Source organism: Oncorhynchus nerka, linkage group LG2 (genome assembly GCF_034236695.1).
Source record: "Oncorhynchus nerka isolate Pitt River linkage group LG2, Oner_Uvic_2.0, whole genome shotgun sequence".
NCBI lineage: Eukaryota > Metazoa > Chordata > Actinopteri > Salmoniformes > Salmonidae > Oncorhynchus > Oncorhynchus nerka.
Genome location: NC_088397.1, coordinates 71,140,204 through 71,155,480, shown reverse-complemented (window position 1 = coordinate 71,155,480; position 15,277 = coordinate 71,140,204). Strand labels below are relative to the sequence as shown.

Genomic DNA, 15,277 nt, shown 5'->3' with positions numbered 1-15,277 from the left:
AACATCAACTATCTGAGCAACTAACCGATCGCTGCAGCTGTACATAGTCCATCTGTAAATAGCCCACCCAATCTACCTACCTCATCCCCATACTGTTTTTATTTTATTTACTTTTCTGCTCTTTTGCACACCAGTATCTCTACTTGCACATCATCATCTGCTCATTTATCACACCAGTGTTATCTGCTAAATTGTAATTATTCACTCCTATGGCCTATTTATTACCTACCTCCTCATACCTTTTGCACACACTGCATATAGACTTTCTTTTTTTCGACTGTGTCATTGACTTGTTTATTGTGTTATTGGCTTGTTTATTGTTTACTCCATGTGTAACTCTGTGTTGTTGTCTGTGTCACACTGCTTTGCTTTATCTTGGCCAGGTCGCAGTTGCAAATGAGAACTTGTTCTCAACTAGCCTACCTGTTTAAATAAAGGTGAAATAAAAATTAAAACATTAAATAATTAAAAAAATAGCTACCAAGAAGCCATTTTAGGCTATCAATCAGTTGGAGTATATAGCTTGTCTAACTATCTTAGCTGGCATTCCTGCTGGCAAGGTTGGTAGACTTTAGAAATAACTAGATGTACTTTACAATAATCACATTCCTTTCATATTTTACCCAGATTTGAGCAGCGATACATCGAAGCATATTTTGTTTCTTTAAAAAAAGAACCACCAGTCAGGAGGATACAGATAGCTCAAGAGGTATGCTTAGATATACAGAGATATTAACATTTTCTGTTAATTAGAATTAAGCATAATGATTATGGCTCTAGATTGCAGAAAAAAAGCTGATTCTGGTGAAAAATGCTAAATTATCCAATTTAAGGATGGGGGATCTAGCACCCTCAGGACCACCCCCCGCCATCCTCATGTAACTTTTGCCCCCTCAGATTTTTGGGGTGCATGACATCCTTGGATGGATATAAAGGAAGTGGGATGGACTGAACACAGTATGGATGTCCTCTGCCTCAGAAGACCAAGAAGTAGAAGACCTCTCAGAATCACCTTTATTTGACCTACAGTCAATCTGATATTTTAAGAGGGCAATCATTATTTCTTATTCATAAGAAAATCAGAATTCTCTGTTCCAATTAGGCCTACTATTATAAGAATTTTAAGAAAGTGAACAGTGCATCCGGAAATTATTGAGACCCCTTGACTTTTTCCATATTTTGTTACGTTACAGCCTTATTCTAAAATGTATTAAATCATTTTTCCCTCATCAATCTACACACAATACCCCATAATGAAAAAGCAAAAACAGTTTTTTTTTTTTAAATTTTACAAATGTATTACAAATAAAAAAACTTAAATAAACCATTTATATATGTATTCAGACCCGTTACTCAGTACCTTGTTGAAGCACATTTGGCAGCGATTACAGCCTTGAGTCCTCTTGGGTATGATGCTACAAGCAATGGGAGTTTCTCCCATTATTCTCTGCAGATCCTCTCAAGCTCTGTCAGGTTGGAGGGGGAGCATCGCTGCGCAGCTATTTTCAGGTCTCTCCAGAGATGTTTGATCTGGTTTAAGTTCGGGCTCTGGCTGGGCCACTCAAGGACATTGCAAGAGGCATCACTACAATCCCTGGGTCGAATCCAGGCTATATCACATGTGGCCGTGATTGAGAGCCCCATAGGGTGGCGCACAATTGGCCCAGCATCATCTGGTTTTGGCCGTGGTAGGCCGTCATAGTAAATAAGAATATGTTCTTAATTAACTGACTTGCCTAGTTAAATAACGGTTAAATAAATAAAAAAATTCAAAATCATTCTGAGACTTGTCGTGAAGCCACTCGTGCGCTGTCTTAGCTGTGTGGTTAGGGTCGTTGTCCTGTTGGAAGGTGAACCTTTGCCCCAGTCTGAGGTCTTCAGCGCTCGGTAGCAGGTTTTCATCAAGGATATCTTTGGACTTTGCTCAGTTCATCTTTCCCTCGACCCTGACTAGTCTCCCAGTCCCTGCCACTGAAAAATATCCCCACAGCATGATGCTGCCACCTCCATGCTTCACCGTAGGGATGGTGCCAGGCTTGGCATTACCGCCAAAGAGTTCAATCTTGGTTTCATCAGACCAGAGAATCTTGTTTCTCATGGTCTGACTCCTTTAGGTGCCTTTTGGCAAACTCCAAGCTGGCTGTCATGTCCCTTTTACTGAGGAGTGGCTTCTGTCTGGCCACTCTACCATAAAGGCCTGATTGGTGGAGTGCTGCAGAGATGGTTGTCCTTCTGGAAAGTTTTCCCATCTCCACAGAGGAACTCTAGAGCTCTGTCAGAGTGACCATCGGGTTCTTTGTCACCTCCCTGACCAAGGCCCTTCTCCCCCGATTGCTCAGTTTGGCCAAGCGGACAGCTCTAGGAAGAGATGGCCACTGTGTTCTTGGGGACCTTCAATGTTGCAGATTTTTTTTGGGTCCATTCCCGAGATCTGGGCCTCGATACAATCCTGTCTCAGAGCTATACAGACAATTCCTTCAATATCATGGCTTGGTTTTTCTATGGCATGCACTGTCAACTGTGTGACCTTATATAGACAGGTGTGTGCCTTTCCAAATCATGTCCAATCAATTGAATTTACCACAGGTGGACTCCAATCAAGTTGTAGAAACATCTCAAGGATGATCAATGGAAACAGGATGCACCTGAGCTCAATTTCAAGTCTTATAGCAAAGGGTCTGAATACTTATGTAAATAAGGTATTTGTTTTAACATTTTTATAAATGAGCAAAAATATCTAAAAACCTGTTTTCGCTTTGTCATTATGGAGTATTTTGTGTAGATTGATGAGAGGTGGAAAAATGTAATCCATTTTAGAATAAGGATGTAACGTAACAAAATGTGGAAAAGGGGAAGGGGTCTGAATACTTTCCCGAATGGACTGTAGGCCTAATATAACATTTTCAGCCTAGTATAAATAGTGAAGCCTATAGTTTAGTTTTCATTAATAATCTAGACTTTCTTTTCACACACACAGCTTTTGATAAACTAAAAAAAGATAGCTTATTTGGTTGAGAGGGCGCATAGAACGTGTGTCAGCATGCTTCAACGCCTACGTGGTGACCCGAAGGACACATAGACAATGGTGCTTTGTGCAAAATCACACAGCTGTGGTGAACATATAGGCCTACTCAACATAAACCATTTAACCAATTCGTCCCAAGTTAAACCAATCAAAACAACCATGGCCAGACATGTTGGAGCCTAAATGCCATTAATTTACGCAAAATCAACTTCGGATTTTGTTCAATTAATTTAAGATAGCCTATTTATCACAACAAACCTACAACGCTGTAGGACTACTGTACATCAAATTCACAGTGATGCCTGTTGCATCATTGGGGAATCCCCTATCTTATGCGTCATGCAGAGAATCTACCCAACCGATCGGAAACAGTCCTTCACCACTTGCCACCCACTTGATGATTCTGCCGCACAAGGCTATTACTGTATGTCCATTTTGTTTACACGACTGCGCTGTAATATCAATACGATGTATCTGTGAAACAGCACCCAATATAAATAACTGATCTAGTGCAATAAAGGTTAGATTAATTAAATCGAAGGTTATGCTATTATCAGCATAGGGTATCATACAGCCCACCTCACACATTTATGTGACTGACCAGAATGGTAGCCTGTGGTCCTCAGTTTGTATTGAATAGGCTTAGACAGGTGCATCTTATTGCGAAGTGGGCAGACAAAATCGGAAAATGAAAGGGTTAATAAGCAAACCTCAGCCTTTCAAGCCCCCGCCTCCCACATCTCCAATTTGAAAGCCGCCTCTCTACCGGGAGAGGAAAGCTCTTTTTCGGTCAGATGGCGTGCTGCAGTCCGCCCCCAGGTTTCTCGCACCCACACAACCAGCAAAAAGGCAGCCAGCAACCAATACGGTTCGTCAGGGGAGGATATCTGCTAACGAATCCAGACGAGTTACGATATGCTCAGGGATTTAGCTGATGACAACACCACTCCGAAGTGAGAAAGAAAACGATTGTACAGGGAAAGAGAGCGATTATACAAATCAATGTAAGGTATTTACAATAGGCTGTGTACAATAGCTCTGTTGATCACAGTTTCTTCTTTTTTTTTGTCTCAGCCGTTTCATTGATAACAATTTAACGGGATTGGATGGGACTTTCGACAAGGTTAAAAGTGAGATAACCATAAGGCTTTTGCTCATTTACCTTTAGCATTCAATAATCGAGCCTATTACGAGGCGGCACATATTGCGCGAAAACTGGATTCTGTTGCTGGAGACACCACTCGGTCACTCAGTGAGCGCGGGTCCCCTCTGCCAATCCAGCCGTCGGACGACGTGGACGAGGTAAGAGATTACATTAGAGTCATTTAAAATTTTTATGCTGAAATATTACATTTTACATGCGTGTGTAATTCCATAGATATATGCATTGACTGGTATTGGGCTTGGACGGATGTGCGCATTATACTATTGTCATAGTTTTTTCAATTATTGTTTTCGTAACCATCGCTTTGTGCGGTATATGAACTATCAAATTCGGGTCTCATAAGAGTAGACAAACTATTTTTAATTATCACAACTTGAATAAGAGATACAAAATTGTGCATTTCTAAACTGTAGGCCTACATTTCCCCAATAATACCATGCGTACACACATCCTGCATATTTGAGGTATAAAGGGTTGGGCACCCACATGTGAAATGTTGCCAAAGATTACCACCAATAATAATATACTATCAGGAAAAGTAGGCTATTGGAGTATAAGTCTCTAATTTAGTAATTTTGGTTTAAAAAAATGTAAAGATATTGACATTGTCTTCTTATATAAGACATTGATGGATATGGAATTTAGGTGTTCTTATATGAGACATCTGTTCCCAGATATAGCATCACAGCAGTAGTTACCACACCACAAAAAGATTGGTAGAAAATTACTAACATTCCAAAGAAAACATAACCTGAAATAACAATACATATAGATTATACCATATAGCAAACAAATGAATAAATCATTCTGTACACACAACACAATACTCCTTCCATTGATTGATAAGCCATTTATTAAAACTTAAGACTCTTGAGTAACTCTCCTCCGGTCTGTTCCTTCTTTCCCACCTCCAGTCCTGCGCCATGTCTCTGCCACGCACGCTGGGCGAGCTGCAACTGTACCGGGTGCTACAGAGGGCCAACCTGCTGGCCTACTACGACACCTTCATCCAGCAGGGTGGCGACGACGTGCAGCAGCTCTGTGAGGCTGCAGAGGATGAGTTCTTGGAAATCATGGCGCTGGTCGGCATGGCGACCAAGCCACTGCACGTGCGCCGTCTGCAGAAGGCCCTCCGCGACTGGGCGGCCAACCCAGCCCTCTTCAACCAGCCCCTGGCCAATGTACCCTTGGGGGGAATCCCTCTGTTCAAGGTTGATGGGACGGGTGCTAGCGGGACTGCTGCCGGAGGACTCAGGAAGTCCCTGAGCAACGGGCAGCCGGGGTCACCGTGTGACAGAGAGGACAGGGTATGCCTCACCCCTATGCACAGTGGGAGCCCCAGAAGCCCCTGCTCCCAGGCCTCACCGCAGCCCCAGGACACACACTACAGGGACAAGCTGTCCCCAATGGATCCCCACTGGCTCAGCCCTGAACAGGACGGGAACAGCGCCTCAGCCTCAGGGGTGGATGAGGAGCAGCCCAGCCCACCTCTGCTCCCCCCTCGTCCCCCAGGTCCCTCCACGCCCCCGGCCTCCTCCTCATCTCTCTCCCCGGCAGCCCTCTCGGCCTGGCCCGGGGGCCAGCTGGATGGGGAGACGGCGCAGGCAGTGGGGGAGAGCGTGGACAGGCTCCTGAGGACCCTACCCAGGTCAGACCCCAGAGAGGTGAAGACACTGCTGAGGATGAACAAGAAGATGGCCAAGACTGTGGGCCACATCTTCAAGATGGCACCCCAGGATGTGGCCAAAGAGGAGGAGATCCGTAAGTACAGCCTCATCTACGGCCGCTTCGACTCCAAGAGGAGGGAGGGCAAGCAGCTCACACATCACGAGGTAAGGGCATCAGTGTTTCTACTATTAGAGGTCTCTGTGTACCAGTATGTGTGAGGCTTGAGCCGTGTCTTCTTTTTATCATGCTGTTCATATCATTCTAACATTCTCTTTCCCCTTATTTTATGTCCTCCTCATGTTCAGCTGATCATCAATGAAGCGGCTGCACAGTTCTGTATGCGTGACAACGCTCTGCTTCTTAGACGGGTAGAGCTCTTCTCATTGGCTAGACAGGTGGCGAGAGAATGTGCCTACACCTCCACACTCAAGCATGCCAGGTAAGGGCACGAGCCTGCGCAGTTTAAGGTCTTCCCTACCCCAATCTGATGACCATCCCACCCTCTGTCTCTTCCTCTATAACTAAGTTTTATCCCCTATGGGCCCTGGTCAAAAGTAGTGCACTACATAGGGAATAGGGTGCCATTTGGGATGCAGAAAAGAAACCCAAATAGAAATTCAAATGTTATGCTCTGCTTTGCCTTGAGCATAAATGATTCCTTTTCTCAACAAGATATGATCGTAGAGAAACTACTATGTGGTTGCAGGCAGCATAGGGGCGAAGTGAGGTGGGCGTATAGAACAGAGGGAAAGCTGGGAACTCCCACAGCACACATAGCTAAGCCTAGCCAAGGTCATGCTATTAGTCAGACAGCACTGCAGTCAGTGCATCAGCTTAAAAACAAAGTCATACTGTGTAACCAACAAAATGAAAGCACATTCAAATACTCAAGCTTCTCATATAATCAATAACAAAAACATATCTTTCAAACTCAATGAATAATGTATGTGTTTACTTTTAGTCACAAATAGCCTCAAGGTTTGGTTACTCGACATCAGTTTTTATATTGTAATTGGATATAGTGAGCTACTACTTGCTAATGAACAAAGCAGGACCAACTGAATCCTGGAGTTTGCACAAGAGGTTTGCTCTTCTTTTACTGCCTTCTTACTTTATTATACCTTCTCTTATTACAGATCAGGTGCAGATGACTGCAGCTTACCATTCCAAAAGAGAATAAAAAATGAAGTGAGTGGGCTTAAGTCTCTGAACCCCTAACAGAAAAGAGTAAAACTATACCAAACTCTCTCACTCTTGTTTAAATGTGTTATTGTGGGTGTACACAAGCTGTTTTGTCAACATAATATTGGTAATGTATTGGATACGGCATTGGTAGACAATGAATGAGCTGTAATGGCAATAAATTGCAATAATTTATATGCTGTAATTTATACCATGGCTACAATTCAATTAGTCCTTTACAATATTTAAGCAATAAGGCCCGAGGAGGTGAGGTATATGGCCAATATACCATGGCTAAGGGCTTTCTTAGGCATGACGCAAAGCGAAGTGCCTGGACACAGCCCTTAACCGTGGTTTAATGGCCATATATCACAAACCCCCGAGATGCTTTATTGCTATTATAAACTGGTTACCAACGTAATTAGAGCAGTAAAAATAAATGTTTTGTCATACCCATGGTATATGGTCTGATATACCACTGCTGTCAGCCAATCAGCATTCAGGGCTCGAACCACCCACCCAGTTCATAAATCAATTTATACCATAGGTACTTTTCAGTAGTAATTGCATTGTAAGACACACAATATTACGTTTTGGTGTGTGTTTCGGGTGATAGTGTGGAAGTGTGTGTTTGAGATGTTTTGTGTATTTAATGGTTAAGTGTGTGTGTTTCAGGTGATAGTGTCAGAGTGTGTGTCCTCCCTCCATGGTGTTGAGGGGTCAGAGGGTGTGTCCCAGAGGGCTGACGAGGACAGCCTATCAGGAGAGAGTCTGGACAGCCTAACACAAGGTATGTACGGTGTCCAGATCCAAATATTATTTCTTAGTAACACTAGCCTATATATCGGCTTAAGTCAAGTAAGTCTAGCATGTACACTATATACAGTAATTGTTGAACACATTTAGCACTGATCTTGTACAGTGTCACTTAATCACATTCCATTCCCAGACATTCTTTATGTGTTTCTGTAAATGTCACAGAGCCCCACTGACTTTAAAGCACCATTTATAATCAAGCCCAAATAGTTCATGTTTTCTGTAGTGTCAGGCTGTGTCCCAAATGGCAACCTAGTCCCTATATAGTGTACTATTTTTGACCGTAGCCCAATAGATAGGTTGGCTGACATCGTCACAAAAAATGTGTGCGCATCGATGAGGCAGAAGGCCATGTGGTGTTATGATTCTGAACAGTCAAATAACTAGCAACAATGACAAGAAGCTGCCACATGGGGAATTGTAAGTGGCTCGTTTCAGCTCTTTGTATCTTGTTATTGATACCATGTATTATTTTGAGGCGTTTTGACTCATGTCTATGCTAATATGGCTAAAATTCGCTAGCTAGCGAATCAACAACTGTAACTATGTATTTGAGAGACAAGTGGTCATTGTGCAAATGTATTTGTTTTTAATAAACATTTGGAGACTAAAATGTATTTACATTTTGTCAACAATCTATGCCTACCCCATCTTGTTTTGCCCCATAGTTGCACACGTGTCGGTTTTGGTCTATGGGGAATTAGGTGCCATTTGGGACGCAAAGTCAGCCTTGTCAAGAAGCACCTATATTTGATTGGTTCAAAATGGCATTCACACCTAACCTTGTCTGTCTTAGACGTAGGCTCACAGTGCAACCAATCTCCATCACCCCGCCCCCCCCACCGACACCTCCATACCTGCCAACTGGAATCGCCAACTCATGCAACAAACGCTCATGGATGAAGGGCTGCGATTGGCTAGGATGGTGTCACATGACCGTGCTGGCAAGGTCAGCCTTAGGTCAGAGGGGACACACACCACAGGTGACTTTCTGAATAATGGCTTACAAACATTATCATCCAAGAGTTATCATACTAACACTCTTAAAGTGATAGGCCTGAAAAATTCAGACTAAAAGGTTTTTGTGATGTTGAGATGACGCTCTCTCACAACATTTTTTTGTGTAGATTCGGCTACGTCGCAATCTCAAATGAATAGGATATGCACCGTCTCATTTCATTGTTTTTAAACGGTGCCTATCTTAACCATTAATTTGAGATTGAGACATACAGCCAAATCTCACTAGAGCTACGCAACAGATGGCGTGGGACATTGACTCATCCTGATATTAAACCACTTTCGAGGCCTGAATCTTTTTAACAAACTTAAATTTTGAAGTGAACTATCACTTTAACATACTGTCCCTGTAGCCAGTATCGTTTACATTGATAACAAGTAGAAACTGAGGTAGGGCTAAAAGGCCGGAGAGTTTTGCTACCGTCATTTAAAGACTGTTTCAAGGATCTTCGGTTTGAACCCAAGTGAGTCAGAATCTCTATTGTGATTCCTCCCACTAGCCAGGTCTGAGTTCTAACTAGCTGGGACTGGCGAAGAGAGAAAGAAGGAAAATTAGTTGGGGGATAGAGAGGCGAGGAAGTAGCCTATCAGCTACAAACCATACTGAAAATTGACATGGATGTCAATACAGTCAAATTGCCATGAGGTCGAGTAGCGTATGTAAATAACTGATGACACATCAAATGATTGTACTTAACCCTTTCCTGTCACACCTTATCACGCATCATTAAAATGTTAAAGGTACAGCCATTCGGATGTTAATAAAACTACTGTGCCGTAGCACTAGGCTGTCACAGTAGGCAGGGTGGAGAAGATACAGGGAGATCGAGTGGGAGGAAGAGAGAATGATAGCGGGAGGGGCAGAGGAAGTGCTGTGGGGTGGTAGAAACAGACCCCCCCCTCGGCTGACGTCAGTGTGTTAGGCATGTGGGCTGAAGGGCGGGATGGATGGAGAGAGGGGGCGAAGGAGTGGGCTGTAATTGGAGGGGCGTTGCATTGACTCACCGAGCGACAGAGAACAAAAATAAAAACCTGTGGGCAGGGAAATGGCACAGGCTTTTTTTCTCCCTCTACTTAAGAAGTAAGCAGAGGGGGAAAAACAACCATTTCATCTCTCTATGACGTCGGTCTCCCTCTCACTTCCCCACCGTCGTCCTTTGTTCTTATCACTCACCTTGGTTTCCTTCTCCTTTTCTGTTTCACTCACTCAACACTCCCTGTCTCCTCTGACCAAACTTTAACTGCACCTACGCCCTCTACAGTGTTATCCTATTAGCCTGTAGGTGGGCTCTCATTCTGTCAAGACAAAACACTTGACATTTAATATTCCATTTCAAATATTAAAGTTTGCTACCATAGTTGAATGATGTTGTTGTATTTCCAGTTTTATTACTTTGAGTAAGTGAAGTACTCGTAAAAGTTATGACCCTAACCAATCTAATATGCATTAATTGGTGTACAGTTGACCATAGCAAGCACTCAAAGGTTCAGGGGGAGTAATAATGTATTGTCATTATATTGTCTCAGTCGGGCATATAGGCTAACAGCCCTCATCTTTCCTCTTCCAGACTTTGAGGCTAAGGCGGAGAGGAGGAGCTCAGTAGCAGTGTGCAGGAGCAGCAGCCCTGGCAGCACCAAAGATGACTCGGACCAAGGGGGAAAGTAGTGAAACCAACCACTCATCATCCTGAGAACCCATAAACAACCCTGCTTCTCATCACCTTAAATCCTGGAGGGCCAAACTCAGCAGGCTTTCCATCTGTACTTAAACCACTAACAGTAGTAGTAGTACAGGGATGGGGGAGGGGACGTGGAATAAATCATTCCAATCTTTATGAAATCTACATCCTAAATGGCACCCTACATAGTGCCCTACTTATGATCAGAACCCTGGTCAAAGGCTGTGCATGATATAGGGAATAGGGTGCGATTTGGGCAGAACCCACGATTGGCTGAATCGGGTGGTTCAGGCAGAGGCAACACATCCTAAACCTGCAAATACTACGGCCCTCCAGTACTGAAATTGAGAAACCGGTGCTCTACAACTTTACCTCTGTATATAGTGTGCCCAAACCCTCCAAACAGCATAAGCCACATCTCCACAGGACTACTGTAACACTTACACAACTGTGGGAGGTTTGTCACATAATGTGACAATGTCTCAGTTTGTCCCCTATGAACATAATCCCCTCCTCCCCCGGGACAATGGATGCAAAATGTTGATATCATGACTAACTTTTGGTGCTATTTTTGTTCTGTTGATACAAGGTTGTAACTGAGAAAGGACTTGTGATGAGGATAAGTATCTGTAATGACACTGCCGTTAAAGCTTGGTTTGCAAAGTGCCACTCGTTCGAGTGTTGACCGTTTGATAGTTAGATGATAAACAGAAATGTGTACAGAGACGATAATCAGGTTCAGAGGCCTTTTCCTCCCAATACTGCAGCAAGTGTCACTTACACCCACTGAGACTGTTCTTTTGGAGAGGTGGGTTTGGATGTTAATATGTTAATATTATTGAGCCCTTAGATTAGATTTATTGGTGAACTCAACATTCTTTGATTTAACTTGAGGCTTAAACAAGCAACAATAATTTACAAGCAACAACCATTTGCATAACTCTTACTTGAGGCAATTACTTGGATAACAATGACGAATGATCATCTCCCAATGTTTTATTTTTTTTATACAGTATGTTTGTCATATTAAACACTAAATTCTTTGACAATGGAGTTTGGGATAATTTAACTGTTTTTTTTTACTAAGAAAACATCATCAGATGTTACTGGGTATGAATGTTGAAAAGGTGTTTGGGTGATTATGAAATCAGGATGAATCAAGGACATTTCATTTTCTGCATCCCAAAAGGCCTTCAATATCCTATATAATGAACTACTTTTGACCAGGGCCCATATGGCTCTGGTTAAAGGTGGTGCTCTATAGAGGAAATATAATGCAATTTGGGATGCCCACATTATTACCATGAGGTACCTAAACTATAACCTCCTGCCTCACAAGCATTAAACAACCTCAGTTTGTTATGTTGAACAGAAGATTATTTATTTTGTTAAATCTCAATAAATGTTATTTTATTGTTTTAATCTTGTGGCCCCATTTGTTGCACTCCTTTTGTGGCCCCATTTGTTGCACTCCTTTTAACGGAGCATGAGAGTCAAATGTACGATAAGGCTGAATGAGCCTTCGTCATTCGGATGCTGCCAGCAATCAGGGAACTAATAGAAAAGCACTAAGTCCAAACAGACATTCCCACTCTTCCCCCAATATCATCACCGCCGTCAAGTTGTTTGTTCCTTCCAGTTCTGTGCTGAGTGCTAATCCTGTACAAACGATGCTTGCATGACTCACCTGTATCTGTGATGTCAACCTCTTTTCACTCCATGTGAGTGCACACCCCCCACCACCATGATGAGAGCAGACTAAATATAGCGAGATATGGCTGCCAATCTGGTGGCTCGTTGAGTTCTGCTTTGTGCTTTTGCGTCGCTGCTTTGATTGTGAAAGACCAAGGCTGCATCCCAAATAGCACCCTATGATATAGTGTACTACTTTTGACCAGGGCCCATGGCGCAAATTACTGATCACTGTGGCAACAAAATAACCCTCTGGGGAAAAAACTTGTTGAATCAACATTGTTTCCATGTCATTTCAACCCCCCAAAATCTATGCGATGATGTTGAATCAACATGGAACCAGAGTTTTAGCTGATGTGTGTGTGGAGGTGGCGCAGGAAGTCCCCCCTGGTGGTGGTGTAGCCAGGGAACACAGCATTGCAGAAGTCACACACCTGAGACTGCATTGCCACCTCTGACATCATCATCATTCCCCCGGTCTGGCTCAGGAACTCACTGTCAAAGAAGGAGCCACACGCCGAGGGCATCTAAGGAGGGAGGGTGGGGGGGGGGGGGTGACTAGTCAAATGATTAAGTCTAATAAAACATTTAAATATGAATTCAAGGGGAGAAACCTACCCGGAACATTTGTCGGGTCGTATCATCAACCCAAAATCGACCTGCTTGCTTCGAGTCCCCAGAACTGGAGGGTGCCACCTCTCCATTATTACCCCCAGGTATATCCAGAGGCCTGAGGGGAGCGGCTTTGAGGACCGCATTCCTTTCTGTCCCTGGATGAGCTAAGTCCAGCCGTAGTCTGCCCAAATCCCCCTCCAGGAGATCAGAGAGTGAGCCAAAAGCCCCAGATAGGACTATACCACCACGGTGTGCAGCAGGGTTGTGTGTTGGTACCATTGGGGTTTCTGGCCGTGCAGGGAGAGACCCCAGGCCACCCTGGGTGCACTGGACTGGGATTGGTGCCATTACGCTGGGTTGTCCATCAGGAACAGGGGCTTCTCCTAAGGAAGGAACCAGATCTTATAAGTCTGTCAAACATCTTGACTGTATTGTAGCCTACTAGATTAATTGATATTGTATATACAGTACGCACTGAATTCCCAGATTTTGGCATTCATCGTAACACAAAGAACCTGCAGAACAGGCATGTATGAGAAGCATATCATTTCTTATGATATAAAAAGATGGGAGTGACCTCGCTGTCTCCTCAGTGTCTCTGTGAGTTGCTGGAGTAGAGCAGCCTGCTTCAGACATAGCGAGCGCAGTCGGAGGAACTCCCTGTACAGCTCTGTGTACGCCTCCTCCATCTCAGCAGCATAGGGATCTTTACAAAGCCAGTGAAAAAGAGACCTGTACATTACAATGTACATGAAAAATGATCACCTTAGAGTCCAAAAAATAAATGTTGAGGTGAGACTTTTGCTCCTGTGAGTGTAACATACTATATAGCATGTTATGCTATCGTCAGTTGTGTGCAAGGTCTAGTTTCCCTCCCTCAACTTGAGTCTAAAGAAGGAAGTGATAAGGAAAAAGGGAACCAAGTCGAGGGGAGAGAATGGGGCCCTATCATACAAAACATCTGTGGGGTCTATGTCCAAAGTCAAACACAGAAATCACTGAACACGTTTTACAGTATAACTAAAAATACCTGGCTCTAAATGTACTAAATACAACTGATACCTATCCAACGCCTTTATTTTCAGGCATAATAAAATCACGTGTCTTTTTCAAGAGGCATATTCTATTTGTGAAGAGAATTGTAAACTGTATAGGAACTCATACACTTCATAAAACAGAAAACATTCATAACATAACAGGAAAATACGGGCAATTCCATTACATATCTTGTACAGGCTTTCTAATAAGGGAATGTAAAAGTTTCATTCGTGTTTGATACAGCCAGCCTACAAATCACTACTTCATTCACATGTTGAAGTGCATATGATTTTTGTGAAAACTTATTAGAGCTGTATTTGAAAACCTGCATATACTATTGACTGTCCATTAAATGTTAAATAACATACTGCAATTGTTGAAAACAAAGCATGTTGTTCCCCTAGCTTCATACTTTGTTTTCATTGATTGAATTTCTTATGAGATAAGGTCAACTCGGATCATTTTGGTACAGGCATTTAAGGCGTGGACGCCCTTAAACTGACAAAGGTGAAGTTGAATATAACTTACGTTCATACGAGTGGTCTTTCTCAATGACACAACGGGAAATCACGTTGAACACGCTTTCATATCTTGAGAAGAGGCAGAGGACTTGTCCTAATGTTGATTGTAACCTACCAGTGAAACAAAATCAACCCCGAAACAGGAACAGGAAAAGTTGTTCTTCGTAAACAGTTCTTATGAATACCATTAACCGGATCATTGTTGAACTTTCAATGAGAGGCTCACAACAGAGAAGTTGAGTTCTTGCAGGAAAAAGGCAGAGTATATAAGATTAGGACACGCAACTTCGATATAGTTACTTTTTATAGCAGGTTAGAAATCGAATTATCCTAACCTGCTGCCTAAATTCCCCAAACCTGCTACAAAAAAAGCCACTTCCGGTCGTAGTTGTATCCAAGAGGTGTGTTTTTAGGGAATCTCGATCAGGATACGCATGTAAAACTGACTCTTACCGTAACCTAATTTGAACCAATTATGAAATAAAATGTTGGTTTGCAGGTCAGGAGTGTCCTGGGTAAACTTCCTGAAGGCAGTGCGTCGCGGCACTCCAACTGACTCCGTCAGTTGAATTTAAGGTGAGAAAGTCAGTTTGAGGCCTACCAGAGTTACTCATATAATCTAACAATATAATGCTTATCTTTATAAAAAATATTCTGATCTTAACGAATTAGCCTCCTGTACGTCTATATCTGTATAGTAGCCGCAACAGCCACCTGAAATAAAGAAATGCATCTATCTCTCGGGTGTCAGGACTAAGCTTCTCTTCCTTTATATAGATTGATATACAGTACCAGTCAAAAGTTTAGACACACCTAATCATTCAAAGGGTTTCCTTTATTTTTACTATATTCTGCATTG

General features: G+C 42.8%; 2 protein-coding genes across 3 annotated transcripts; one reads left to right on the top strand and one right to left on the bottom strand.

Annotated features, from left to right (window-relative positions):
- Positions 1 to 3,785: 3,785 nt before the first annotated feature.
- Positions 3,786 to 11,974, top strand: LOC115141440 (NGFI-A-binding protein 2-like). Its single transcript, XM_029680317.2, is given in 9 exon segments — positions 3,786 to 4,029; positions 4,194 to 4,327; positions 5,105 to 6,022; positions 6,164 to 6,297; positions 6,995 to 7,046; positions 7,716 to 7,830; positions 8,653 to 8,690; positions 8,692 to 8,839; positions 10,442 to 11,974. Coding segments are annotated over 9 exon segments (1,707 nt in total). The 5' UTR covers positions 3,786 to 3,959; the 3' UTR covers positions 10,540 to 11,974.
- On the bottom strand, positions 11,529 to 14,760 carry zgc:113184 (uncharacterized protein LOC553745 homolog). Of its 2 annotated transcripts, none has more exons than XM_029680305.2 (4): positions 14,426 to 14,760; positions 13,437 to 13,591; positions 12,863 to 13,242; positions 11,529 to 12,771 (listed from the first exon to the last, which is right to left on the bottom strand). In XM_029680305.2, the coding sequence occupies exons 2-4, from the start codon at positions 13,546 to 13,548 to the stop codon at positions 12,592 to 12,594; spliced, it is 672 nt and encodes a 223-aa protein (XP_029536165.1). In that variant the 5' UTR covers positions 13,549 to 13,591; positions 14,426 to 14,760; the 3' UTR covers positions 11,529 to 12,591. The 2 variants fall into 2 exon arrangements, with proteins under 2 accessions (XP_029536165.1, XP_029536154.1); XM_029680294.2 differs by having other exon boundaries at positions 13,437 to 13,565; positions 14,426 to 14,759.
- Between the last annotated feature and the right edge of the window lie 517 nt (positions 14,761 to 15,277).

What these genes read in the sequence shown, in the direction of transcription:
- zgc:113184 (XM_029680305.2), bottom strand. Translation starts at nt 13,548, where the DNA reads ATGGAGGAGGCGTACACAGAGCTGTACAGGGAGTTCCTCCGACTGCGC. An exon ending in GACACTGAGGAGACAGCGAG is followed by an intron (nt 13,243 to 13,436) that starts GTCACTCCCATC and finishes TTCCTTCCTTAG; the next exon opens with GAGAAGCCCCTGTTCCTGAT. An exon ending in CGACCCGACAAATGTTCCGG is followed by an intron (nt 12,772 to 12,862) that starts GTAGGTTTCTCC and finishes CTCCCTCCTTAG; the next exon opens with ATGCCCTCGGCGTGTGGCTC.